We start from the raw sequence: 26254 nt of genomic DNA on the forward strand, positions 1-26254 counted from the left end.
GCTCTCTTTCTGTCTCTCTGTCTCTCTCTGTCTGTCTGTCTCTCTCTCTCTCTCTCTCTCTCTCTCTCTCTCTCTCTCTCTCTCTCTCTCTCTCTCTCTCACCGTTTCTGTCTCTGTCTCTATCTCCCTCTGGGCCTGTCTGTCTTCCCCTCTGTGTGTGTGTGTGTGTGTGTGTGTGTGTGTGTGCACGCGCGCGCGATTTGTTTGTAACTCTCTCTCTCTCTCTCTCTCTCTCTCTCTCATGAATGTGTGTGTGTGTGTGTGTGTGTGTGGTTCTTGTTTGTGACTGCCTCTCTCTCTCTCTCTCTCTCTCTCTCTCTCTCTCTCTCTCTCTCTCTCTCTCTGTCATGAATGTGTGTGTGTGTGTGTGTGTGTGTGTGTGGTTCTTGTTTGTGACTGCCTCTCTTTCTCTCTCTCTCTCTCTCGCTCTCTCACTCTCTCTGCTCCTTTCATTCTTTTTTTTTTCCTTTTCTTTTCTTTTTTTTTCTTTTTTTCTTTTTTCTTTTTTTTTTTTTTGGTGCTGTTTTTTTGTTTGTTTGTTGTTGTTGTTTTTTACAACACATGCGTTGTAGTGCTCGTCGTCTGTGTGTATGATTTGGTGAGGTCCTTTTGCGGTCACGTTTCAGCCACGTGAGGTCTGCGTGTGTGGAACACGCGAGACACATCCTCTTGCAGCGGGTGCACGATGTTGAAAACTTGTTTAACTAGTTAGGATAAAGGAGACTTGGAAAATCTCTGTTTTCTGCCTGTTGCTTGTCTTTCCCCGTGTCTCTGTCACACACACACACACACACACACACACACACACACACACACACTCGATTATAAAGTTGTCGTGTTTTTTTTCTTTATCACCACAACACAGGTGTGTGACTGGTGCAAGCACGTACGCCACACGGTCAACTTCGTGGACTTTGAGGACAACGACAGGCGGCTGCAGTTCTGCGGAGACAAGTGCCTGGGGCAGTACAAGATGAACATCTTCTGCAGGGAGACTCGCCACCACCTCCACCTCCACCACCGGCCCCACGATGGACAAACGTCCAGGGAGAGGACCTCACCTCCTCCCCCCACGTCCTCCATCACCGTGTCGGACTCCGAGTCGTCCTCAGCATCATCATCATCATCATCTTCAGCTGCCAGAAAAGGGGACGAGCACGTGATCATCTGTCCAGACATGTGGCTGAACCGCCCATCCAAGGGTGGTGCGTTTTTCAACACAGCCAAAAACCGGCACAGTGGTGGAATGGAGAAGCCAGCAGAATATGGGTCTGGCACGTGTGGGCTACCAGAGCACAGGATCGATTCTGTAGCAGAAGGGATGAAGAATAATAAAGAACTGGTTGACAGAAAGCGGAAATTAGTGCCATTGTGTGAAGGTGCTGCAACTTTAGCGTCATCATCACCTGCTAGCAGTCTGCAAGAGAGACTGGGCAGGAATTCGCTAGTTCTGGAGATGGAGAGAGTGTCCAGTAACAGTGTACTGGATGGAAACCACCAGGGAAGGTTTGTCAAAAACGACGACCGGTCCTCGCAACCTCAAGCCAGTACTGCCCAGGACGTCTTAGGTTCCACCGAAGTGTCTCAGTTTTCGCACGCCCCAAGGTCCAGTAAGGGCATCACTGGGGGTTTGGGTGGAGTCAGTCCCTTGCTCTGCCCCTCTTTGCCTTGTTCAGAAACAGTAGACAGACAAGACAGACCAAAAGGTCACCGTGTCCCTGACAAGCGAGAGAAAGATGAAGACGAAAGCTGCCAAATACAGCAGACTGGAGAAAGAGTACCACCATTAGCAGTCACGTCCTCAAAAGCTTCTAAAAACAATAGGTCTCCCTCCTACAACAAAGTCACTTCCACAGAATCTGCAGCCATTCCTCCACCGTTTCTACCTCCTCCCCCACCGCCCTTTCCGGTGGGAATTCCGGCGTTAAACGGTCACGGGCACTTGTTGCCGCCAGGAATCCCCTTACCCCCCTTCATGCTGGGATTGTCTCCCTTTGCCTGCAGCCCGGGGCTGATGGTGCCTGACCCTGCTCTCATGATGGCGGGCCACGTGGGACTGCAGGCCGCTCCCCCCTCACCACACCTCTTCCAGCCTCTGCCCCCTCCCCTTCCTCTTCCCCCACAACAACAGCACCATGGCAACAACGAGAGAAGGGAAACCGGACGGCGCCCTGAAGAAGAGGCCCCCCTCTGGTCTACAGCCGCCGGTCTGACCGCTGGAGTCCCCCCCGTCACCCTCATGCTGCCCTTCCCCGTCCCTCTGCCCATCCCCGTGCCCATCCCCCTCCCTTTCCCTGTCCCCCCGGACAAAATGCAGCGGTTCTTCAGAAAGCAGGAGAGCCCATTCAGTGACCAGACCATTCCTTCTTCCTCTTCGTGTCTGCCTCCTTCGGGCACCTCTCCATCTTCCCCGTCTGAGCATCAAGTCAGCAGCAGCCACAGTCCGCGGGACAAGAGGCAGGAGGGGACAGAGTTCTGTCACAACGCTGCTCCACAACTCCCCGCTGTTCATCAACACCGTCTCTCTTGTCGTCAGGCATCAGGGAAGGAGGAGGGAGAAGGCCCTGATGGCCCATCACCTGACGTGGTCTGCTGTGCCACCACCCCCACCAGCCTGCCGGAGCCTCACAGGTACAACGTGTCCGCCCCGTGCTGTGCCGCGGACCTGACAGAAGACTCATTGATGCCGGTACGTGCTCACCGGACCTTGCACTCCCTGCTTGTTCTCCGGGACGGCAGGCAGTCCGCTGACTACCTCCTGTCTGGCAGGAGTGACAGCACGAAGAGCAGCGGCACAGGGAAGGCGCCGTCCCCACTTCACCCCACACACAAGCGTCCTCACAGCGCCATTCTCCCCGCCACCTTGGACCTCAGCAAGCGTGTTCGTCTGTCTGAAAACAGACGACAGGAAGAGGAGGAGGCCATAGATCTCAGTAAAGATGGCCGTGGTGGCGGCGGCGGTGGTGGTGGTGGTGGTGGTGGTGGTACGTTACCAGTCACCCTCCCCAAGAACTTGTCCCTGTTATCCAGGTCCTCACCTGCCGTGACAAACACCACCTCCACCAGGAGCAACGGTTGTGCGAGTTCCAGCAAGGAGAACAAAGAGGGAGGATTCCCCCTGGATGGAATTTCGCACCCCGGGTCAAAATTACCCCTCATTCACATAATCGATTCGGACGGTGACCCTCCTCCTCTTGCCCACCCCATCCTTTCCCCACCGGCTGACAACCGCTACTCGGTCAGACGTAACCGGATTTTGGACGCCCCCAGCGTGCCCAAACCTGTGCGCCACTCCCCCTCCCTGGAACGCCGCTACGTCAGGACAGTGCCCCCAGAGATGGTGGAGGCTGCCAAGAGGAGGTGCTTGAGGGCTAGAATCAGAACCAAATGATTTTATGAGGTTAGAATCAATACCAAGTGATTCCATGGAGCAAGAATCAGAACAAAGTGTCTACATTGGTGATCAACTGTTTGTGTTTCAGTTTTTGCTTCTAAATCGAAGAACACTTGCACAACGTGAGCACAAAAATACCCTGATGAGAGCTGAGGGAGGAGGTGCAGGTTCCTGAGGAAACGGGGCCAGGCTCAGAACAGACAACCCTGGGACAACATGCAGATGGTGCAGCAGGTACTGTCACTCTTCAGTCGCCGGCCTCTACAACCACAGACGACCCTGTGGTGAACCAGAACGCAACTCCATTGTCGACCACGACTGATGCACAGCAAATCGATAACTTTGTCATTGAACCGCCTTACCTTAGCTCACTTCATTAAATATGTAAACTACAACAATGCGAAGTAATCAGACCAGTCAAATCATAGTCCCACTGGGGGTAGAACAGTCATCAACCAACGTTTTGTGTAGGGAGTGAAGATGAACTGGTCAGCTTGGTGAAGCATCTGGACAAAGCGGCCTCCGCATTTGGCATGAAAATCGGCGTGGAAAAGACTAAACTCATGACCAACAGCACCCGAGTTATCACTTCAGATATCAAAATCAGCAGGACAGGTTTAGAAACAGTGAAGACATTCAAATACGTTGGCGCCATCATATCAGATGAAGGTTCAAAACCTGAGATCGTGGCAAGGATTGCACAAACAACAGCAGTGATAGCACGATTCCAAACCATCTGGAGAAACAAGAACACCAGTCTGTGCGCCAGGATCCACCTGTTGCGCTCCCTTGCCTTGTCAGTCTTCATCCAAGCCTTAAAACCTTGGATGCTCTCAGCAGACATGCAAAGACAGACCCTGACAACTGAAATGAGATGACACTTTCAGGTCGTGGGCATCCACGACACAGATCACGTGACAAACGAAGAGGTCCACAGATAACCATCTCACAGTCGTCAATGAACTGAAACTGAAGTGGTATGGCCGTGTTTCCCGCTCAACAGGACTTGCTGAGAACGTTCTTGCAGTGGACAGTCAGAGGAAGCCGCAGCCGATAAAGACAGAGGAAGAGGTGGGAAAAAATATCCAAGAACGGACAGATATGAACCTGGCGGAATCCCAGAGAGCGATGGAAGACAGAAGCAGGTGGAAGAGAGTGTTCTCTTCAGTAGTGCCCCAACGATATCAGCATAAGTTAAGGGATAGGAAATGATAACAGGTGATACATAGCATGTTGGTCAGTCGTTACAAAGAAACTAGATCCAGAATCAACCGAATGATTCCCTTGTTAAGTGTTTTTGTTGTTGTTTGGAACTCGAAAAATACTTGCACGGTAAAAATCAAACCAACAGCTTACTCATTGAATCCCCTTCCCTTATTTCACTAAAAAAAAAAATGTAATCTACATCAACACGAGATCAACCAGTACGTGGTAACTACATCACTTGTGTACAAACTGTGGAAACTCTTCACTTTTGTTCAAGTGACTATGCTTAATAAACGAATCAATCCACGCTTACGCACACAACCCTCGGATAGTTCACCCAAACCTACTTTCAGATACACAGCACGTACAAGCACTCAACACACATCACCTTGAACACACGCAATGTATTCCCAGACATTGACTTTGTTCGTTCCCAAGGATGAAGAAATGTACATGTTAGTTTACATATATCATAATCATGATAACTGCAGCGGAGCGAAGACACGTGGTTGCTCGACGGACGGGAATATTCTTGGCCTGAAAGTTGGGTGTGTCCTGGTTGGAGCTGAAGTTGCTGTTGAAAAGTAAAAGGTTTAGGATCCCATAGCTTTTTACGGCTACCATTGTTTGTGGGACCAAAAACGGAAAAAGCAAGATGGTGGTACATTAATTGAGTGACTGAATTAGCATCGAAACTGACCAAAATAATGTACAAACTATGAGTTAAAATCCACTGAAACTGGGTAACTACATCTACAAATGGTAATATGGTTTCATAAAATGCACAAAAATTGTCAGTAAATTAGATTCCTGAATTTAGGCTGCTAAAATAGGACTTTGTTTTAATTTGTTTTTATCACACTCAGAACTGTGGGAGGGGAGGGGGGCGAAGGCAAATGAACCCTTTTTAATTTGAACATGCCTTTTGGAAGATCCTCCACTTACTTCCGATGTGAAATTATGTGAAAAAAGAATGGATCTTTCTTGAATAGGTGGATCCTCGAATTGTGATTGTTATTGATACAATGAGTGTTGTGATAATCACTTTACAATAGATTTTATCTGAGTGGCTTTACTATGATTATCACTCATTCTGAGTATTTTGCTTTGTTGACAGCAGACTGAGTGATTAGTTTAAATCATTGTACCGGGGCAGTGAATTCATATCCAGTGAGTCTATGGTTCGGCATGGGAAGACGGGGTCCAGTCCAATGCTGGTGGAGTTTTGTGACCTGTTGGCTGAAGCCCATGTAATAATAAAAAGAAGGTCCTGTCCTCTCTTTCCACTGCTTTAACCCTATCCAACCCATTCACACCTCAGTGAAGTGAGGAAAATCACAGTAACGTGCCTTCCCACGGACACAGCCCCATGCGGACACGGGGCCTTGAATCCTGATCACTGTTGAACACTGGATCAGAAGTCCAACTAAAGATGCTGTACTTATTTGAAAGTAAAAAGAATTTTGAAAAAAAAAAATCACACAAAAACATACCGTACCATCATCTTCACTGGAACTTCCTCTTTGTCGTTGAATAAAAACGTGCTATGGTTGATCGACTTTTCATACAGTGGCTGGCACACCGCTTTTCAAGACTTAAGTTTTTGTGATATACCTCAAGAAATATTCAATGTCCAGAGTGTGAATGTTAAGCTGAAATGTTTCTATGTCCGCAGAGGGCACATGAAAAATACTTCTTGCCTAGCCTTACAAGTGATTTGTGCTACTTAATTAAGTTATCGGTGAAGGTGATGCTCATGTGTGGGTTATTATAGCGTATTGTGTTTATGCACGTGTTTTATGTAGATGTTGTAGCTTCCCAAGGTTGGCTTATATCAAGGCCTGACCAGTGAGTGCGTTGGGTCTTGAACTACGCCAAAAGCAAGCACCTGCGCCCTCCCCCCCCCCACCAATCCTCCATTTTTAAGCAAATGTAGTGTGGATTCCACTTTGACTTGTTGAAACCGATCTTCACCAAGACTCAAATGGACAGTTTACACACTTTGCTCTGTGTTTGTATTCACTTGTTTTCGAGCTAGGATAAACTGGTAGAATCAACCAAAAACGCATCTTTGTTGCCAAAGAGCGTTTTGTCTTTTCATTTACAGACACGAGGCTTTGTCCATTGACATCCAGACTGTTTTTCAGGCAAGATCTAGTAGACAGTTTACACATCATGTTGGTTTTTAGCTGTTTTCGTACTAACTGGAGGAAACGACCCCAAATATATTTCCTTTCTTTTTTTTATCTTTGTTGTTAAAGGATGCTGTATCTTCTGTTTTTTTCTTTTTTAAATACAGACATTATCTCCAAGATTATTTTTAACATTCTAGTACTCCAGAAATCCTGAAGAGCCCCTTAGGATACCAATGCGACTGGATCCTCCTGTGGATTGTTTACATCCTGCTGTGTGTTAGTTTTCAATTGTTTTCATGTAAAATAACTTGGAGAAATCGATCAGAGAGCCTTGTTTTATCTAGTTTTGTTTGTTGTTCAAAAGCATTTCAAAGTCGTGAAATTATGTTTATAGTAACTACAATGCCAACGTAACAATGAGTACTGAGTATGCGTAACTCTACATTTTCTTCCACCTCGTTTCTAAATGCCAACATCATTGAACTGATCTGTGGCATGCAGTGTTTGAAGTGGACACTGGATTAAACATACAATACTGGATCAAACACACAATATGCATAATGTGGCTTGGCGATTTACAAAATCAACATATGCAGACAACGGATTGAATGATGCCAGTTTTTGGTAGTCGTTGAAGGGTTTGTTTGTTTGTTGTTGTTTGTTTGTTTGGTGGGGTTTTTTGTTTTTTGTTGTTGTTGGGTTTTTTTGTTTGTTTGTTTGTTTTTGTTTGTTTTGTTGTTGTTTGTTTGTTTGGTGGGTTTTTTTGTTTTTTGTTGTTGTTGGGTTTTTTTGTTTGTTTGTTTGTTTGTTTTTGTTTGTTTTTGTTTTTTGTTGGGTTTGTTTTGTTTGTTGTTGGTTTTTTTGTTGTTGTTTTTTTGGTTTTTTTTTGTTGTTGTTGTTTGTTTGTTTGTTTTTTGCTCATGTCTACATCCAAGAGATTATTATGTGTACATCTGAACACAAATGCGTCGCTTCTGGAAATGGAAGAAGTGTTTTCTTCCTATTTTAGTGTCCTAAATTTGTGCACCTATTGGTTACATTTTCATGGTTTGTGGGACCAAAAACGGAAAAAGCAAGATGGTGGCACATTAATTGAGTGACTGAATTAGCATCGAAACTGAGCAAAATAACGTACAAAATACGAGTTAAAATCCACTGAAAATGGGTTTCTACATCTACTAATGGTAATATCGTTTCATAAATGCACAAAACATTGTCAGTAAATTAGATTCCTGAATTTAGGATGCTAAGATAGGACTTTACCTTTATTTTATTTTATTTTTATCCCACTCAGAACTGTGGGAGTCGAGGGAGGCGAAGGCAAATGAACCCCATTTAATTTGAACATGCCTTTTGGAAGATCCTCCACTTACTTCCGATGTGAAATTATGTGAAAAAGAATGGATCTTTCTTGAATAGGTGGATCCTCAAGTTGTGATTTTTATCGATACAATGAGTGTTATGATAATCACTTTACAATAGATCTTATCTGAGTGGCTTTACTATGATTATCACTCATTCTGAGTATTTTGCTTTGTTGACAGCAGACTGAGTGATTAGTGTAAACCATTGTACACTTTGCGTTGATTAACTTTTATGACATGCTTTGGGATGGTGGTATTTGATGATGATTTTCTCAACTTGCTGTGGGTCCATCGTTGCTGTTGGTCACGCTGTGGTTGTATTTGTCTGCTTTTCTTCTGTGATACTTTTTTTATCTTTTTTTTATGTGGAATGTAAGGACCCGAACGTAAAACACTAATCCAGTGAACGCGCGACTCAGTTTCAGTAATGGGTCATTGAAGATGGATTGATTGATTGATTATGATAATGACTGCTAATGAACAATATTCATCATGGTGTTGTCTTTTATCTGTTATCATAGACCCTGAATACAGTTGTGAGCTTAAATAACAAAAACAAAAGACAAACAAGCAACTTCTTCTTCTTCTTCTGCTTCTGCGTTCACTCGTATGCACACGAGTGGGCTTTTACGTGTATGACCGTTTTTACCCCGCCATGTAGGCAGCCATACTCCGTTTTCGGGGGTGTGCATGCTGGGTATATTCTTGTTTACATAACCCACCGAACGCTGACATGGATTACAGGATCTTTAACGTGCGTATTTGATGTTCTGCTTGCATATACACACGAAAGGGGTTCAGGCACTGGCAGGTCTGCACATATGTTGACCTGGGAGATCGTAAAAATCTCCACCCTTTACCCACCAGGCGCCGTCACCGTGATTCGAACCCGGGACCCTCAGATTGACAGTCCAACGCTTTAACCACTCGGCTATTGCGCCCGTCTAAAACAAACAACAAACAAGCAAAAGTGTTGTTCAGTTATTCCAAATTCACTTAACTGGCGTTGTTTTATAATGCAGCTTGAATTCAATGGACCAGTCCTCTTCCAGTGTGTAATATTGTTTAGAACTATATATTCCAAAACAACTTATTGTTTGATGAACTGCTTTCCTTTTTTTTTCTTTTTTCTCATTCTTGATTTCATAGATTATTTTGTTAAGTTGATGCTGAATTTTCTTCTTTTTTTCTTTTTTTATGTCATTTAACATACAAAAAAAAAATCGATCTTTCTTCTTTTCTGGAAAAATGTTTTAATTTTTCAAAGTATTTTGATTGTGCATTTGTTTTTAAGAAGAGCTCTTATTATATCTGCACCTATGAATGCATGTGTGTGTGTGTGTGTGTGTGTGTGTGTGTGTGTGTGGTGTATTTGTTTGTGTGGTACAAATGTGTGTGGTGTGTATACGTGTGTGTGTGTGTACATGTGTTTGCATGTGTGTGCGTATGTCTGTTTGCAGACAGCAATTTCTTGCAACAAGAACTGAAGAGGTCGACATTAATTCATATCCTTGAAGGGAAGATGTACCAAAAACCTCACCTAACTGCAGTTGTTTTTCATTCTGATGCAAAATATTGTCACAGAGAGGAGAGAGTCTGGGGAGGTTTGAATTTAACCAGAAATATAACAGCACAGAGCAAAACAGATTAACTTCAGACGCCTAAAAGTAGGAAAGGACAATCATCACTTCAACCCAGGAACTTTACATGATTAGAAACCGGACATGAGACATACATTTTAAAAACCTAGAGAAATCTGACACCCGAGACCTTTTCCCCTCATTGAAGCGAAGTACCAAAATTACATCTTGCTGAGGACAATGTCCGCAAAGTATCTGCAAACATAATAGCAGTCTTATACAACAGAATACAGGAGGAAGGTGGCAGAATGGCTAAGACGCTCATCTGCCAGTACAGAGTCCGTGAGGGTCTGGGTTCGAATCCCGCTCTCGCCCTTTCTCGAAAGTTTGACTGGAAAATCGAACTGAGGATCTAGTCATTCGGATGAGACGATAAACTCAGGTCCCTTCTGTAGCGCGCACTTGCGCACTGAAAAAGAACCAATGGCAACGAGAGTGTTGTACTTCTGGCAAAATTCTGTCGGAGAAATCCACTCTGATAGGTACACAAATATAATTATATGCATGCACTCAAGGCCTGACTAGGCATGTTGGGTTATGCTGCTGGTCAGGCATCTGCCAAGCAGATGTGGTGTAGCGTATATGGATTTTTCCGAATGCAGTGACGCCTCCTCCAGAAATTGAAACTCAACAGAACACAGGCTGACTGATAGTTGGCACTGGTATTATGAGACCTATCTGTAACTCAAAATGTTCAACAGACATGATCAGTTGGGGTTTTTCTCATTTCATTGACAGAACTTGATATAATATGTGGGTGTAACTAATCTTCCAGATGAGACAGACAATGATTAAATAAATCTGATAAAGTAGAGTGGAATAAAAAAGAAAAGATGCTTTTAGAAATAATGTACATGTTTTTTGTCACAGCAGATTTCTCGGTGTGAAAATTAGGCTGCTCTACCCGGGACAAGTGAGTAGCCGCAGTGTTCAGCAGCGTCTGTTCTTATTAAACATACTGGTAACTCAACACTCTCTAAGGATCAGACATTGATAGCATTGTGATGAGTGAATATCTTATGGGATTACGAGTAACAGTTTCAGTTTCAATTTCTCAAGGAAGCATCACTGCGTTCGGACAAATCCATATATGCTTCACCACATCTGTCTAACGATGCCTACCAGCAGCGTTACCCAACACAATCAGTCAGGTCTTGTGTGCATGCACAAGTATATATTTATGTACATATCACAGTGGATTTCTTCGACTCAATTTTTGCCAGAGGACAACACTTTTATTGCCATGGGTTCTTTTTCAGTGCGCCAAGTGCGTGCTACATACGGGACCTCAATTACATTCTCATCCGAACAACCAGACACTCAGTTTGATTTTCCAGTCAACCTTCGGAGAAAAGGCGAGAGCAGGGGTCAAACCCAAAACCTCATGGACTCTATATTGCCAGAGGAGCGTCTTAACCATTTCGCCACCTTCCTCTATATTGCAAGTAACAATGAACACATAACAAAGACTGTGGTTCTTCTTTGTATTGATTTCTGGAAGGAACATGATTTGACCATCTTGTGTCTTGAATCAAATATTTTTCTTCGTCATTTCAAGTCAATGAGGTCAGTGTCTGATCTGTAGCGAGTGTTGAGTTAGTAGTATATGTGCAAGACAGCATCTACTGAGCTCCTGACCGACAGCAGTAATCGTGGAGCATGAGTGAGCAAGTGCCCCCCCTGGAGTGAAGATTGCCATCACATGATCCCTCAAACGACAGTCCCATGCATGACACTGCAGACTGACAGGAACTCACCTACAGCATTGAAGTGGTGAGAAAATCAAAACTGAAGTCACCACCAGACCAGTGCATAACATGCCAGAAAATCTGGGGCAATTTGAAAAAAAAAAAAAAAATGATGTTGATGCTGCTGCTAAGGAGATCCACATTAGGTTTAGGACTTCTTGACAAGGCTGTACTCTAGCTTAGCTTCCTTTAAAGTTATGTATCCAAGCTTCAACCAGGGTCAAGAGATCTATACAGCCATCAGCAGTTTTGGTCATGGAATTTGAACAATGCTCTAAAAGACGCATCTGTTTAGGTGACCCTTGAGTGTGTGCTCCCAGTCTTCTCATTTGAGCCTATAGCACACTGCATTCTATGTAGGAGTTGGCTACAGGCCAAAAAAGAAAAAAGCAAAAAACAAAAATTCCTGTGAAGGGATTGGAACCCATGTCCTCCTGGTTACCAGTTTGCAATGCAATCAACTTTGTCATGGTGGCTGGTATCACACTTCTTTATGTGTGTGTCAGAAGGACATAATAAAGATACACACTAGTGAATTTTACCTGCTTGATGTTTTGTTTCATTTCTTTTAAAGTCATATTTCATAATGGATTAGGTAAGATGGGAGAAGCAAATCAAACTGAGGATGAACAAGAAAATGAGATATGAGTGAAGTGTCAATATGAATGAATGTGTGTTGAATTATGCAAAATATATGCAATTTTAACACAATAGCATTCTAGTGTGCCATTATATACTGTACTTTAAAAGCTATGCTATTTTGAAGATATTTATTTGTATCCAGGAACCTTGGAACTAAGGGCCATAACCCAACATGTATAATAATTTATATACAGAGAGAAGGGGGGATGATGATGAGGATGATGAACACATGTTTTCAGGATGGCATACAATTAAAATTTTAACAGAGAACATACATGTCTGCCTTCCCTGGCAGCATTTGACAAGCTGTCACTCTCATGGCACGCAATTTGCATACAGTCATACTGCACACAAATTGTGTTTACATTGTAGATCAAACCATATTTTACTGATATGAAATACATAGACCTGATGCTTAAAAAACATAATTGATATATTCAGGGGCGTGCATACTTGTTAGTTCATGATTTCTAACCCACTAAACACTGTCATGGGTCACAAGATCTTTAATGTGCATATTTCATATTCACATGATGGCGATTATGGGCACTTGGTCTAAAGGTGTGCTGACCTAGAACAATGGAAAAATCTACTCTTAACCCACCATATGTGTAAATACCTGGATCAAACCAACAATTCTCACTGGAAGTCCAATACTTCAACAATTTGCCTGTTACGTCAGTCATATACATTGACAACTGTGATTTCCAGATTAATCTTCAGCCTGATCAAATTCAATACAATAATCAACACTAAATAAATGTTAATGATTTGGCTAGGACACTACAATATTCTGCAGTGAAATGGCATGCCAAGATAGAATGACAGTGATGACCTTTCACACTGCACATCAAAGAAAGATAAAGTTTAATGTTTTTATTCAACTCACCACAATTGAACCAAAACACACACAAACATTATTTTGCATGACTGAAGCACATCCAACAGAAACATTTAACGTACAAAGTAGAGAGATATACTCAAGCTTACAAGTAACCACTGAGGAGAGATGCCTGGTCATGTTGGTGTCAGAACAGGTGATTTCTCTGAAGCATGAATGATGATGTTTGATGCTGAATGAGATTGAGAGTCAATGATCTGCCATTTTGTAACATCCATCTTCAGCTTTATCCAGGAAAAAAAAAGGAGTAAGAAAAACATCTTTTGCATCCAAATTCTAAAAGTATACACAAAAACCTTGTGCAAGAGAAAAACAAAAGCAAAAAAAACAAGTAAATTTTCTGTAAATGCACAATGACAATATGAAGAAAACAAGGAAAAAGAACCTAACCCAGGCTAAAGCTTTCGGTTTTGTGGTACCTTCTTAAAGACTGGATCAACTTCAAAGCAAACAGACACCTTCTGTATAATGTCATACCGGGGTAAAATAAAATTGAATATAACTCCATAGATGTAAAACAATGTTCTTATGATTTTACCAGTTGCCTTAACTTGCCACACAATGCTGCCCAAAGTCCACCATTCTCTAGAGTTATGCTTCTGAACACCTCATGGAATTTTTAAACACATCCGTTCCCACTTTCTGTGGTTTGCTTCTTGTAAAGTGGGGTTCAGATAAACATAAATGACCTTGCCCCCCCCCCTCCCAACCACCACCCCTAAAAAAGTTTAAGAGTTGAAAGGAAATATTCCTATCTCATCTTTGTGAAACTGAACTAACACAACAGAACAGTACTTATTTCCATTCCCAAACTATCAGTCACAATACTATACTCCTAACAACACACATAGGTCTCAGTACGGTCTGCCACGATTTCGCATGGGAGCCGGTGGAGGCCCTTGTCTTGGTGGGGCAATGGCAATGTCCAGATAATCTCCGATGTTGAACTTCTTGGAGGCCAAGGTCACTGTGTCGTCGGCCGTTTTGCGGCCGCAGCAGGTGGTCCCGATGTCTCGCAGTCGGTAGGTGGGGTTTCGAGGATCCGGGTAGACGATGGCGAAGTCAAAGAAGGTGCCCTTGCGACGAGCATCTGGGTTCACTTCCTTCACCAGACTGGTCAGCTCTTTCAGGGTGGCATCCATCCTGTCAAATATGTGTCTCTCATGTTATGAAATTTATGTAAAGGATCCACTGCAAAATCATCAAACACTTCCCTGGAACATTCTAATTTTTTTTTAAATACGATCATATAAAGAGAGTAAAAACAGTGTACTGGAGCTTCAGTCTAACCGCTGAGACTGTCTGCTACAAAGAAGAGTTATTTCCTTTCACCACTTCCTGGCCATAAAACCGAGACAACTGTGACTAGAACTTGGTAGATAAGTATGACTGCCTGCCTTAGAATGTGCAGCCTTAGAGTGGCCCCCTGAAGGAAGTCTAGAACCCCACAGAATTACAGCACAAGAATCTATGATGACCCATTTTTTACTGATGAGAAGCCCTGACATAATCATAATGATTACTCATACAGGGTTCCTATATCAGTATATGTTGTGTTTTTGTTTATCATAGAATCCAGTCAAAAACTTTTACAACACCAAAGCTGAGAAAGGACAAACATTTTAAACTACCATGTCAGGAACCCAGATGAAAGGCACTGTATTTTGAGTGCCAACTTGTGCCCTTTGCATGAATCAGTGTCTGCTACATAAATGAGAACCATCATATCACTTATCAGTTGGAAAATCTGTTTTGGGACTGAGATTTTAAAGTCATCATTTTACTTTTTTTTTTAAGTCTATTATTTCACAGCAATCCTTTATAACTACCAGAAAAATGCATAATACTTTTTTGTTTCAATAATGCACAAAACCAAAATTAAAAACTTTTACAAACATGGATAATTCTTTATAACTTTTAAGAAGTAAAAAAATCATTTCACATTATTTTTTACACATTCTTTAAACTTTTTAAATCTGCTTGGACCCTGAAATACTGGGAAGAAAAAATATACATACAATCCAAATTCTTTTTCTTGATTCAAAGATTAAACTGGAAAGACATTCTCAATGTCAGCTTGCAACTATGGAGGAAAAGAGAATGCCACACCATCTACTCTTTTTTTTTTTTTTTTTTTTGTTTATCAAAAAACATCATATATAAATTATAATTATCAGTCTCAATTTCAAGGAGGTGTCAAAGCATTCAAGCTGATCCATATGCTACACCACATTCACTGGGGGAAAAAGGCAGATATATATCATATGCCTGATCTTTACAAAAACCCAGTGTGCTGAAATTATTTATTTATTTATTTATTTATTTATTTTTGAAGTGACACCAGTGTGCAAAAGCACAAACACAAAATGACATAAGTGCTTTATGCGCAGTTCACTCACTCAGTGGGATTGTACGTGCACATGCACAAACAGATAAAAACAGCACACACCTGTAATTCTAAAAAGTATAATGCTGATCCCACAAAATGAGCACATACATGCATTTGTGCAGCTAAATCTTAGCTCCCACAATCCATGCACTCACACAGGTACATAATTCCACTCCCACCCCTTATACATCCAAACACACCTCAGCTCCCTGGATACATACACTCGCACTCATACTCACATACATACACACACACACACATACTGCCAATGGTTTGAAGCAAGAGGGGTCTGAGGCCATGAGCATAACATCTAGCATGCTGTTTAGTATGAGAAGGCCCAGAAAGACTGTGCTCCATTTTGAATATTCCATTCAATTATGGAAAAAAATTCTATATACTTATCATAATTTAGCAACACATCCTGTTAGATTTTACAATAACAAAGAACCAGCAATACTTTCCACAAATACATTCAAACTGTTTTCTTGTAATAGAGCGCTTTAACAAACAAATGTGGTTTCAGACACTCCATAGAAATATGTGTGTAACACTTACCAAGTGTAGATCTGCAGTTCATTTGTGGGGGTGTTTCCACGGGCATACTCCATTAGTGAGTGGTGTCGCCCCATACTGCAAAATACCCGTAATAGCAACGGGCATGTCTACACACAAAAAACACACACTCTCGTGAATAAATCAATAATACGATCCTTTGAATTATATATAATATATACATATCAATGAAAGATGAATAAATCCAAAATAAATAAACCAATCTGTGATCTGTTCCTGAAAAGTCATGCCTGCACAAAATGCATGTATCACATAATAACATGAATAACAAAAACAACTCTTTTCACTGGCAAACTTCTGTTGTTGTTTTTGGGTGCTGTTTGTGATTTTATCTGTATTTTTTTCTAAATGTTAACAATGTAAAATTAGTATTTTATTCAATAAGAACTGAAAAAAAAATCTTACATGGTGGACTTTGTGAAGTATCAAGTATGTGTTCTTAATTAACATCTGAACCTGAACAGGAATAACAAAAATAACTCTTATCACTGGCAAACTTCTGTTGTTCTTGTTTTCTGGGGGCTGTTTGTGGTTTCATCTGTAATTTTTTTTTCAAGGCGGAACAGTTACTAACTGCATGTCATTTCTCACACTGCTGAAACTCTTGAAATAGGTTCATTTACGATACTGATTTTTTGACCATTTCATAGGAAACTTTTAAAGGCTTACAAACGGAGGAAAAGTTGCAACCGACAAGTTGTAACAACCATTAGGTCTTCCTTCACCCATGCTTTGTATCGCTCTGCGTTTCTGTTCATAAACTGAAAATACACCTCGCTTGAGGTCCAGATTCACAGCGCTAATTAATCGTGCTATCACTAGAAACTAGAAAGAATCGTTGAACAAGTTAGTGCTCTTAAAACGGAAAAACTGTCAAGCCTTTTTCTGGACAAATATGACATACCTTTTCCCGATCAATAGGTTTTTCGTTTTCCCGGCCATCTTCCACGACAGACTCAATAGTCGCCATTTTGCTTCATGCCGGTTTGACAGCATTACTTCCCTTACGCATCGTCGCTTTTTAACTGTTCGGATGCTGCGCGGTGAAAAGACGAAAAGGTGACCGTCGAAGCGTCGTCTGCCATCAACGGGTTACAAAAGGTCGGAAAGTCTGCGTGTGTTTACATCATGGCATGTGCAAAGCTTTTTCGCACGGTGTGTCCAAAATTTTTAGTAGTCAACCGATGGGGTTCTCTAACAACATCGGCTGTTTCACCAAATAGCCAGATCGTCAAACATCACAGAAAACTAATCTGTACCTCGACACCTCGACTGAAAAAAGAAACGTGAGTATTTAACCTTTGATTTTCATGACTTTGTGCGTGGTCTTAGGCAAGATTCGAGCAAATGATATTTTTAAAATTAATTTATTTTTTTCGACACTTACAGGTTCAAACTCCATTGAAGAAACAAAGTGTCTGCCAACACAGTAGCTGCCCGTTTTATACTAGACAGGGTCAGATTTTAAAAAACCAGTGGATTTAGTGAACATGAACAATTGTTTTTATTGGCAGAGTGTTGTTTATGTTTAGTAAATTATAGTAGTTGAAAAACTATCATTCATATAGAAGGAACTTTCACATTGATAAAGTATGATGGAGGATTGAATGTTTTAAAGCAAAATAAATGAAAATGGATATTACAAGCAGAGAGAGGTTACTGAACTTTTAACCTTTACATCTGCCAGCACTAGTGATGGTAAGAGCAGACAGGATTTTTACAATGGTAGGGGACACCCAGACAGTCAACTGAGTAACCAGACACGCTGACATTTGACTTCCAAATTCTACAGGACAAAGTAAAACTTAAATATATGTTACACTACTGATACTGTGATAGTAAATTTATACCACAAGTTTGACATGTATATTTTTAGTTTTATGCTACAGTCACAGTATAGTGTGACCACAATGTCATGTATACACATTACATGTATCGTTTGGGGTCATAGCCCTCATAGGTCATGTGGAGATAATTTTGTAGGGGACTATCACACTTAGATTAACATGGTTTTTTTTTCTGTTCACCCACCTCCTTTTTTATGTCTGGCTGACTGTCTCTTAGTCTTGAATGAGACCAAGCTCTGAGTGCTTTACAAACACAAGGTCATTTGCACAACAGGCTGCCTACCTGGGTAGAGTTGACTGACAGCTGCCATTGGGTACTCATCATTTGTTTCCTGTGTCATTCAGTCAGGTTTTAGTCATGCTCACAAATACACTCATACAAATATGTAATATTTTACTTGTATGACCGTCTTATTTATTCACCCTGCTATGTAGGCAGCCTTTCTGGGGTTTGTGCATGCTGGGTATGTTCTTGTTTCATAACCCGCCAAACGCCGACATGGATTACAGGATCTTAAACATGCAAATTTGATCTTCTGCGTGTTCATGTACTTGAAGATGCTATACACTTGAAGGGGGTTCAGGCACTATAGCAGGTCTCACATATTATATATATGTTGACCTTAGAGATCTGAAAAATCTCCACCCTTTACCCACCAGACGCCATTTCCGAGATTCAAACCTGGGATCCTCAGATTGGAAGTCCAACGCTTTAACCACTCACCTATTGTGCCTGTCTTTTGCATATACTACTGATGTACAAAGTTGTGCAAAACATCCAAAATGTTTTGGTTTGGGTTGATCATCATAATGATAATGTCAGTAGTACAACTACAAGTATTGATGTGAATGTGTTGGAACATGTATGTGCAACAAATATGTCTTAGACTGTGTATGCTTACACAAGCATGTGGATGTACATGGGATTGTACTGTATGTAAATAATATAAGTGTCCCATATGTGTGTGCAGATGTAACTCATTAACTATGTGTGAAGAAGTTCTTGTTTGTGCTTCATCAAGTAGTGTGTATTGCAAGTATGTGTGTGTGTGTGCGTGTGTGCACACACACGTGTGTGTGTGTGTGTGTGTGAAAGTGCAGTACAGTGTTTATTTAAATGTATCCCAGAATACATGGATTATTATTATGTTTGTGCTTCTCTCTATATATTATATATATATATCTCTGTCTCTATATGGATAGTGTTGCATAACTAATATGGAACAAATTTAGTACAGTAAAAGTAATAACCATAATTCAGAATTATGCCACACGGATCTCGTTTCACCAAAATTCAGCAGTCAGGGGTTAAGTTAATGATACTTTTGAGCATGGACAAAGCTGGTTGAAATTCCTATCAGTTGGTTTTGGAACAGTTAGAATAGTATGAAATGATTATTCATTGATTACTACTGCCAAATTATATAAGCAGAAAGTGTAGACATTTAAAGGTTGGGGTGTTTCACTGTTTATTTTATGTCTTTATTCGTTCTTTAGCATTATTGTTTAGAGAATTATATATATATATATATATATAATTAAAAGTGGTGTGTGTGTGTTGTTGTTGTTGTTTCTGTTCTGCACAGTGTCAACCTGGTGTTCGCCATGCCTGATGGAGAAAAAGTGGAGACTAAAGCCATTGTGGGAGACAACCTTTTGGACGTCATCATAGACAATGATGTGGACATTGATGGCTTTGGTCTGTTGTTTTCTGTTATATTCTGCATAATTATCAAACTGTATATCAGTGTAAATGTACGTGTACATATTGTACATATTTTATGTGCATACTCAACAGTCATGAATATATAAAAACCTAACAAAGACACTGTGGATTGTGGACGCTGTCTTAACGTCCATACTTGGCACACAAAATTTGATCAGTTGTAACACACACATGACTCAGCAGGGCTCGACATTAACGTTGCCCGACTGCCCGAGGCAAGTAGATCATCGTGTCGGGCAAGTATTGCCCTAACCGAACTTGCCCGATCGGGCAAGTTATATTTTCCAAGACAAGCATGTTTTCTTTTCAAAAATAACCGTCACGCTCCCGATACCGATCGTCTGACACATTTCCTCTAGCAGACGATGTTTTGAGTCTGACTGTGACAAGTGGTCACCAGAAAAAGAGAGCTATCATACAGCTCTAAAAGGTGATTTACCTTTGGTTGCTATTTTTGGAGAGGCAATGGTAATTTTTCTTACAGCGTAGTTCATCTTCTGCCCATCACGTCACAACTACAAAAATCACGTTGCAACGTGCTCTTAATGTCGTTCCACTTTAAACAAAAAACAACAACAGAGTTTGTTTTTATGACAGACCTGTTTACCAGTACCATTTGGGGTGATTTGTACATCATTTTGACTTAGAATACACCAGTACGCGAAAATAGATTTCAGTACGACTTATGAGGAAAGAAAAAAATGTTTTGGCCAACCACAACATCAAAGTGGGGAGTTTTGACGCTGCTCGCGTGGCGACGGGTTCTTTGGAGGAAAGTGAAAAGTTTACTAGTCCAGGACAGGTACAAAAATGGTCAAAATGTCTGCAACAAAACCGTTCTTTTCACAATAAAATAGAATAAATCATACTGATCACGCTGATATAAACTTGACCGCTGTAGGTGGGCAGGAACATGATTAGATTTTGATTTTTAATAATTATTTCTCACACATTTGGCCATGAGAGAGCGCCTTACAAAGATCCGCAAGGCATGAGCAAGCGAGGGTTACGCAAGCGCGGTATAAGGGGTCGCCAGAGGAAAGCGTTTAGCGCGGTACAGTACATGTGACTGACAGCTGCCGCGCTGATGCTATCCTATACCTCCGTTAGTAGGTCACTGCGGCAGATGACAGATACCATACAGAAAATAAGAGAACTCTTTGGGGTCAAAAGGAAACAAAATTTTTAATTTCATCTATTACATACTAAATTGGTAGAAAACGCAAGTTTACTTTTATGAATGTTTTACAGTTTCTTACCAGTCCTGACATTTCATGAAGAATGAAATCGGTATTATACCGACTGCAAAGGTGAATTTACGAAGGCAGCATGGGATCATTTAGTTCGCAGGAACAATTATGTTGACATTTTACGCAATGCACAACTTGGAAATACTTCATGCTCTGCTTATTAACGTGTAGTATATGAATATCTCAATACCTGTTAACTAGGTTTGTTTCAATGAACATTGTCGGAGCACTGTCCAGACAATTAATTCAGAAAGCATGGAAGGCAGATGATGGCAAAATCGACCAACATCATGTCTTGATGTAAAAAGAACGGTATGAAATATATATTTTTCTTTGGAAATGAAGCGGTATTTGCAGAAAACATTGTTTGCTCTTTCTTTTGTGTGATTCACTGATTGTGTGCAGGTTATGAAATGATAACCCCTGTTAATATTGACCCATGCACAGCAATTAAACATTGGTGATTCCTGTACTGTCCGATAGTAAACAACGGTTCTTTGTCAGCTTCAGGGGTCTTTGCCCCCTAGACCTCCCCAGTGGGGTATTGCCCTTGCACCCCACCAGGGGCCTTTGTGGCCCAACAACCCCCAACTACAGTAAGTGTTTGGGATTCAGTCCCTCTCACATCCCTGGACCTATAAAACAGTATGGAGTGTATCATCACTGTTGGTTGAAAACCTCTTCACGTCCCGACCTGATGGCCACCATAGCTGAGTGGTTCTTAAAGCGTTGGACTTTCAATCTCAGGGTCTGTGGTTTAAATCTGGTCATGGTGCCTGGTGGGTTAAGGGTGAAGATACTTCTTATCTCCCAGGTCAACAGACTTGCAGACCTGTTAGTGCCTGTGTGTACGCATGCAGAACATCAAATAAGCCCATTAGAGATCCCATGATAATCCATGACAGCATTTTGTGGGTTATGGAAACAAGAACACAGAATTCAGAATACTTTATCATCTCAGTAAGACTACTAAGAGAAATTCAGGGGTAGTGTATGGTATGCAAACTTCTTCTTTGTTCGTGGGCTGCAGCTCACACATTCACTCGTATGTACACGAGTGGGCTTTTATGTGTATGACCACTTTTACCTCGCCATGTAGGCAGCCATACTCTGTTTTCAGGGGTGTGATGCTGGGTATGTTCATGTTTCCATAACCAACCGAACGCTGACATGGATTACAGGATATTAAACGTGCATATTTGATCTGCGTACATATACACACGAAGGGGGTTTAAGCACTAGCAGGTCTGCACATATGTTGACCTGGGAGATCAGAAAAATCTCCACCCTTTATTCACCAGGTGCCGTTACCAAGATTCGAACCTGGGACCCTCAGATCGAATGTCCAACACTTTACCACTCAGCTATTGTGCCCATCACTATGCAAACAGTACATGAAAATCATACCCAGCATGCACATGGAAATGGAATTTGGCTGCAGGGTAAAAAAAAATCCGATCATACATATGAAAGCCCACTCGCGCATATTATAAGTGAATGCTGGAGTTGCAGCACCAGGAACGCAGGAAGAAAGAAACGTCTCCACCTGTTGTTGTGTGCAGGTGCCTGTGAAGGGACGCTGGCCTGTTCCACCTGTCACCTCATCTTCCAGCCCAAGCACTACAGCCAGCTGGCCAGCCCCCCAACCGATGAGGAACTGGACATGCTGGACCTGGCCTTTGACCTTCGGGACACGTGAGTTGTATGGTGCAACGAAGGCTGCAAAAGGATGATATTATACAATAATACATACATGGAACAGTTTGTTGTGTTTTTTTTTGTGGGGGTGGGCGTGGGGGGGAGCTGAAATATGGGCAGTTGAAAGAACTTTTTTTTTTCATTTTTTTTTTCAGGGAACAATAAAAATTTATCTGTGCTTATTATTCACTTAGTCTATCATAATAGTTTTATCTGTACTTGTTATCCACTTTGTCTACCATAATTTCTGGCCTATAAGGCACAACTTAGATTTTGACCAACATTTGATGCCCCTTCACACACTTGACATTCAACAACTAACTCAGCATTTGACAACATATTTATCACGATAAATATGCAGTCTCGCTGAACAACACTCACACACACACACACGCACACACACACACACACACACACACTTTTCCCATATCATGTTCATTACATTACACACACACACACACACACACACACACACACACACACACACACACACTTTCCACATATCATGTTCATTACATCACCCACACACACACACACACACACACACACACACACACACACCTTTTTTTTCCTTTAATTTTTTTTTTTTTTTTTTTTTTTTTTTTTTTTTTTTTTTAGTCAAATGTCACTATTAGTGAAAAGACATGAAATCAATGAACAACAACAACAACACTTACATACATCAGTCCTTCCACTTAAAAAATGCACATATACACTGCAGTGACTTGACCAGTGTTCATTTTCACCTTCATGCTGACTTACTTAGTGATGATGATTATAACAATGATGATGGTGATGATGATGATTACATTAACGTGCTGTTTCAGGTCTCGGCTGGGCTGTCAGGTAGTGGTGACCAAGAACATGGAGGGCTGGGAAGTCAGAGTTCCTGCAGGAGTGTCTGATGCCCGGGAGCCATCCTAACAGTGTGCTCTGTCTGTCTGTCTGTCTGTCTGTCTCTGTGTATGTGTGTGTGTCTGTGCGTGCTCCACCATCCCTACCCCACCCCTCCCTCCCCTCACCTTGCCACAGTGGGTTACTGGGCGTAAGATGTCCACGCCTAGCCACAGGAATCTGGATTCAAAGCTTGAGCAGTGCTCGGGGCCATTGGATGGCCTGGATTGAGTTAAATACCATTGGTTTGTGGCAGTTTTGCAGAAATGCATGTGAAGCTCAGGTCACATTGTTCCTTTTATGTGTTGTTGTAACAAGTACTTTAGCTGATTACAGTGCACAGACTATATGTTTTAGTCATATTTACTGACTTTGGAATTGTAAATCCAGTTGGGGTGAGGATTGTGCTGATTTTTTTAAATTTTTTTTATTGCACATTTGTATAATCAGAAATTATTCCTGAATTCGTGTGCAGTTGTTGACTAGATGATTTTAAGATAGATGTATATTATTATGAAATGTTCAGGCCTACCAAATGACTATGGTTTTAATGTTTTGTATTTCTCTGCATCACAGCACATTATATAAGATTTTAGTGGATGCTCTGTTTAGAATTGTTTGTATTTTAAATGTTCTTGTACCATTTGCATTTTTCATCAGATATAAAGACTGGTATGCGATTTGTGTGTGTGTGTGTGTGTGTGTGTGTGTGTGTGTGTGTGTGTGACGTCATTTCAGCTTCCCATTGTTTCATGTCAGCCTTCCATTTTCTGTGAGTTCAATAAGCACTACCTCAGTATGAACATTTTTACAGATTTGGAACATGATGTACAAGTCCTGTTTGATGTGAGCCTTGACAGATAGATTATTATGCAGATTATTATGTATTAGGGTTTGCTGGTTTGACAGGACTGAGATGTAATAGGGTTGCCGTGGCTGATTTTGATTGGCAGTCAGACTTCCAATCCAGTGCTCAGGGTTTGAGGTCTCATTTTGGTACGGTGTTGTGTCCTTGGGAAAGATTTTTTTACTGTCTGCGTAGCCATGTGTCGTAGACTGCGTGCACAGCCGGTTTTGACTAGATCACGCCCCTTAGAGAGGCCACTGTGGCGCTGTCTTCGGTGATCTCCTGTTCTGGTAACGGTTTACAGTTGGCCGGGTTTTCTCTTGGGAGTTTTCCTTCTCTTGGAAGGACTGCCTGCTGAGGCTAACGGACTCCATCTACCCGGATTTTTCCTCAGGGTTGACTCCCGAAGCCTTTCCTATGAGTGGGTATGGCCGCAAGGCAGCGGAGGTTTGAAATGAGTTTTCCTTCTCTTAGATGAGCTGTCTTCCCAGGCTGATGAGCCCCATCTAACCAAAGCACTGGTTTTCAGGCGCCAGGTAACCCGCCTTCGCCCCTTCTCCTATCAGTAGTAGCAGTTCCGCCGGGCTTATATCTAAGCCACATGAGCAGGCTAGGAGCTGGACTTAGTTGTCAGAGGCTGTTGGAGACGCGCGCCGTGAGGGGCATTTTATAGACAATGGGAGCTTGTCGCCATTGCCACCCCTCGGCTTTGACAACCTTGGGACCTTTTTTTACTATGATTTTCCTCACTCCACCCAGTTGTGAATGGGTACCTGACCTGGTTAGGGAAAGTTAGGGTGGCAGAAAAAGAGGATTAGATCCCCATTCCTGTGCCAAGCCATAGACACAGTGGATATGAAATCACTACCTCTGTGGCCATAAAAGCATATGGGACCTTTAACTTCTTCTCTTTTTTTTTTTCTTTTTTTTTTTTTTTTTTAAAGTTTTATTACTGCAGGAATGTTTGTTATCAATACATCTGCAGCAGTCAAGTTTTTGGTTGGGCCTGTGTTTGTTGGTGGAAGAGTGCCTCAAAAGAAATGATCAAATGCATTGTCTTTGAGAGTTTGGTTATTTGTTTTGTAATGATAATGATAATAATATGTAATACAAATATGGCACAGACTCACCAAATGCTGGGCTCAAAGTAATATATTACATTCAAGGCCATGTTTCATGCACAAATTTTACACTTTTTTTTTTTTTTTTTAGTGGATAGGGTTGGTGACTGGTGGAGATCCTGAGGAAGAGAAATCAGGACAGGATCTTGGTACTGAAAGGCCCTTTGACCAGATGTCTGTAAAGAGACTTTGGGGACTCAAAGGGGCTTTTCTCCTGAAGATCTCAGAGAATGGGAAGGGGTGTAACTGTAAAGGACAGAAGATGAGTATATATAGATGAGAGTATAAGGTCCTTGTTTTGTTTGTGTCGTGTTGCATTGTATCTGAGATTAACATGTGGCATACATATTAAACCAGAAAAAATAAAACGGGTATTTGTTGTTAGATGGTAGACAATTTTCAGTTGTTCATCTATCAGGAAATATATTGTGAATGTGTTAGAGTAAATATGACCCCTGGTGTACATATTTATGTATATGTGTGTTTTTTGATGGCAGGGGTGCATACTTGGAAATATGTTAAATTTCACTGTAACATACTGACAGAATGAAATAAGGGACAGATTACTGAGATTAGGGAAAGCATTGCTTTGCATTTTGTGATGAATGGATGTTGGTGAGAGGGAGCTTCCATTATATCCAGTTGTAAAAAAAAAATTTTTTTTTTTTAAAGTCCTTGTTTTGCTTAACAATCTGTTATATTTGTTATTCACCCAGGGCTGGGCTGCATAAACGATCCTAGCATCCTTAGCTTAGCGCAAAGAATTTTTCTAAGTCTTCGCTAAAGCCATTGACTCAGGGAAATTCTTAACGCCAAGCAAAGTTAGTAGTGCAAAGACTGTATTTGCCACCCAGCCCATGAACTCTTAGACGAGAGGCA

General features: G+C 41.5%; 3 protein-coding genes across 3 annotated transcripts in view; 2 read left to right on the forward strand and 1 right to left on the reverse strand.

Annotated features, from left to right (window-relative positions):
• The window catches only part of LOC143283059 (uncharacterized), an 80724-nt gene extending 74294 nt beyond the window's left edge, over positions 1-6430 (forward strand). The window contains exon 5 of the mRNA XM_076589081.1: positions 866-6430. Within this exon, the coding sequence (XP_076445196.1) occupies positions 866-3391 (2526 nt within the window). The 3' untranslated portion in view covers positions 3392-6430. The remainder of the gene's footprint in view (positions 1-865) is intronic.
• Positions 6431-12990: 6560 nt separating this feature from the next.
• Positions 12991-17041, reverse strand: LOC143283065 (histone deacetylase complex subunit SAP18-like). The gene is made up of 3 exons (XM_076589089.1): positions 16897-17041; positions 15975-16081; positions 12991-14173 (listed from the first exon to the last, which is right to left on the reverse strand). Exons 1-3 carry the CDS (start codon positions 16960-16962, stop codon positions 13885-13887), a joined length of 462 nt encoding a protein of 153 aa, XP_076445204.1. The 5' UTR covers positions 16963-17041; the 3' UTR covers positions 12991-13884.
• Positions 17042-17056: 15 nt separating this feature from the next.
• The window catches only part of LOC143283064 (adrenodoxin-like), an 11225-nt gene continuing 2027 nt past the window's right edge, over positions 17057-26254 (forward strand). Inside the window, exons 1-4 of the mRNA XM_076589088.1 lie at positions 17057-17278; positions 19426-19538; positions 22378-22510; positions 23341-26254. The exon at positions 23341-26254 is cut by the window's right edge and continues 2027 nt beyond it. Coding sequence (XP_076445203.1) covers positions 17121-17278; positions 19426-19538; positions 22378-22510; positions 23341-23437 — 501 coding nt within the window. The 5' untranslated portion in view covers positions 17057-17120 and the 3' untranslated portion in view covers positions 23438-26254. The remainder of the gene's footprint in view (positions 17279-19425; positions 19539-22377; positions 22511-23340) is intronic.

The sequence above is a fragment of the Babylonia areolata genome, chromosome 6 (genome assembly GCF_041734735.1).
Source record: "Babylonia areolata isolate BAREFJ2019XMU chromosome 6, ASM4173473v1, whole genome shotgun sequence".
NCBI lineage: Eukaryota > Metazoa > Mollusca > Gastropoda > Neogastropoda > Buccinidae > Babylonia > Babylonia areolata.

What these genes read in the sequence shown, in the direction of transcription:
- LOC143283065 (XM_076589089.1), bottom strand. Translation starts at nt 16,962, where the DNA reads ATGGCGACTATTGAGTCTGTCGTGGAAGATGGCCGGGAAAACGAAAAA. An exon ending in AACCTATTGATCGGGAAAAG is followed by an intron (nt 16,082 to 16,896) that starts GTATGTCATATT and finishes TTTTGTGTGTAG; the next exon opens with ACATGCCCGTTGCTATTACG. An exon ending in GAACTGCAGATCTACACTTG is followed by an intron (nt 14,174 to 15,974) that starts GTAAGTGTTACA and finishes CATATTTGACAG; the next exon opens with GATGGATGCCACCCTGAAAG.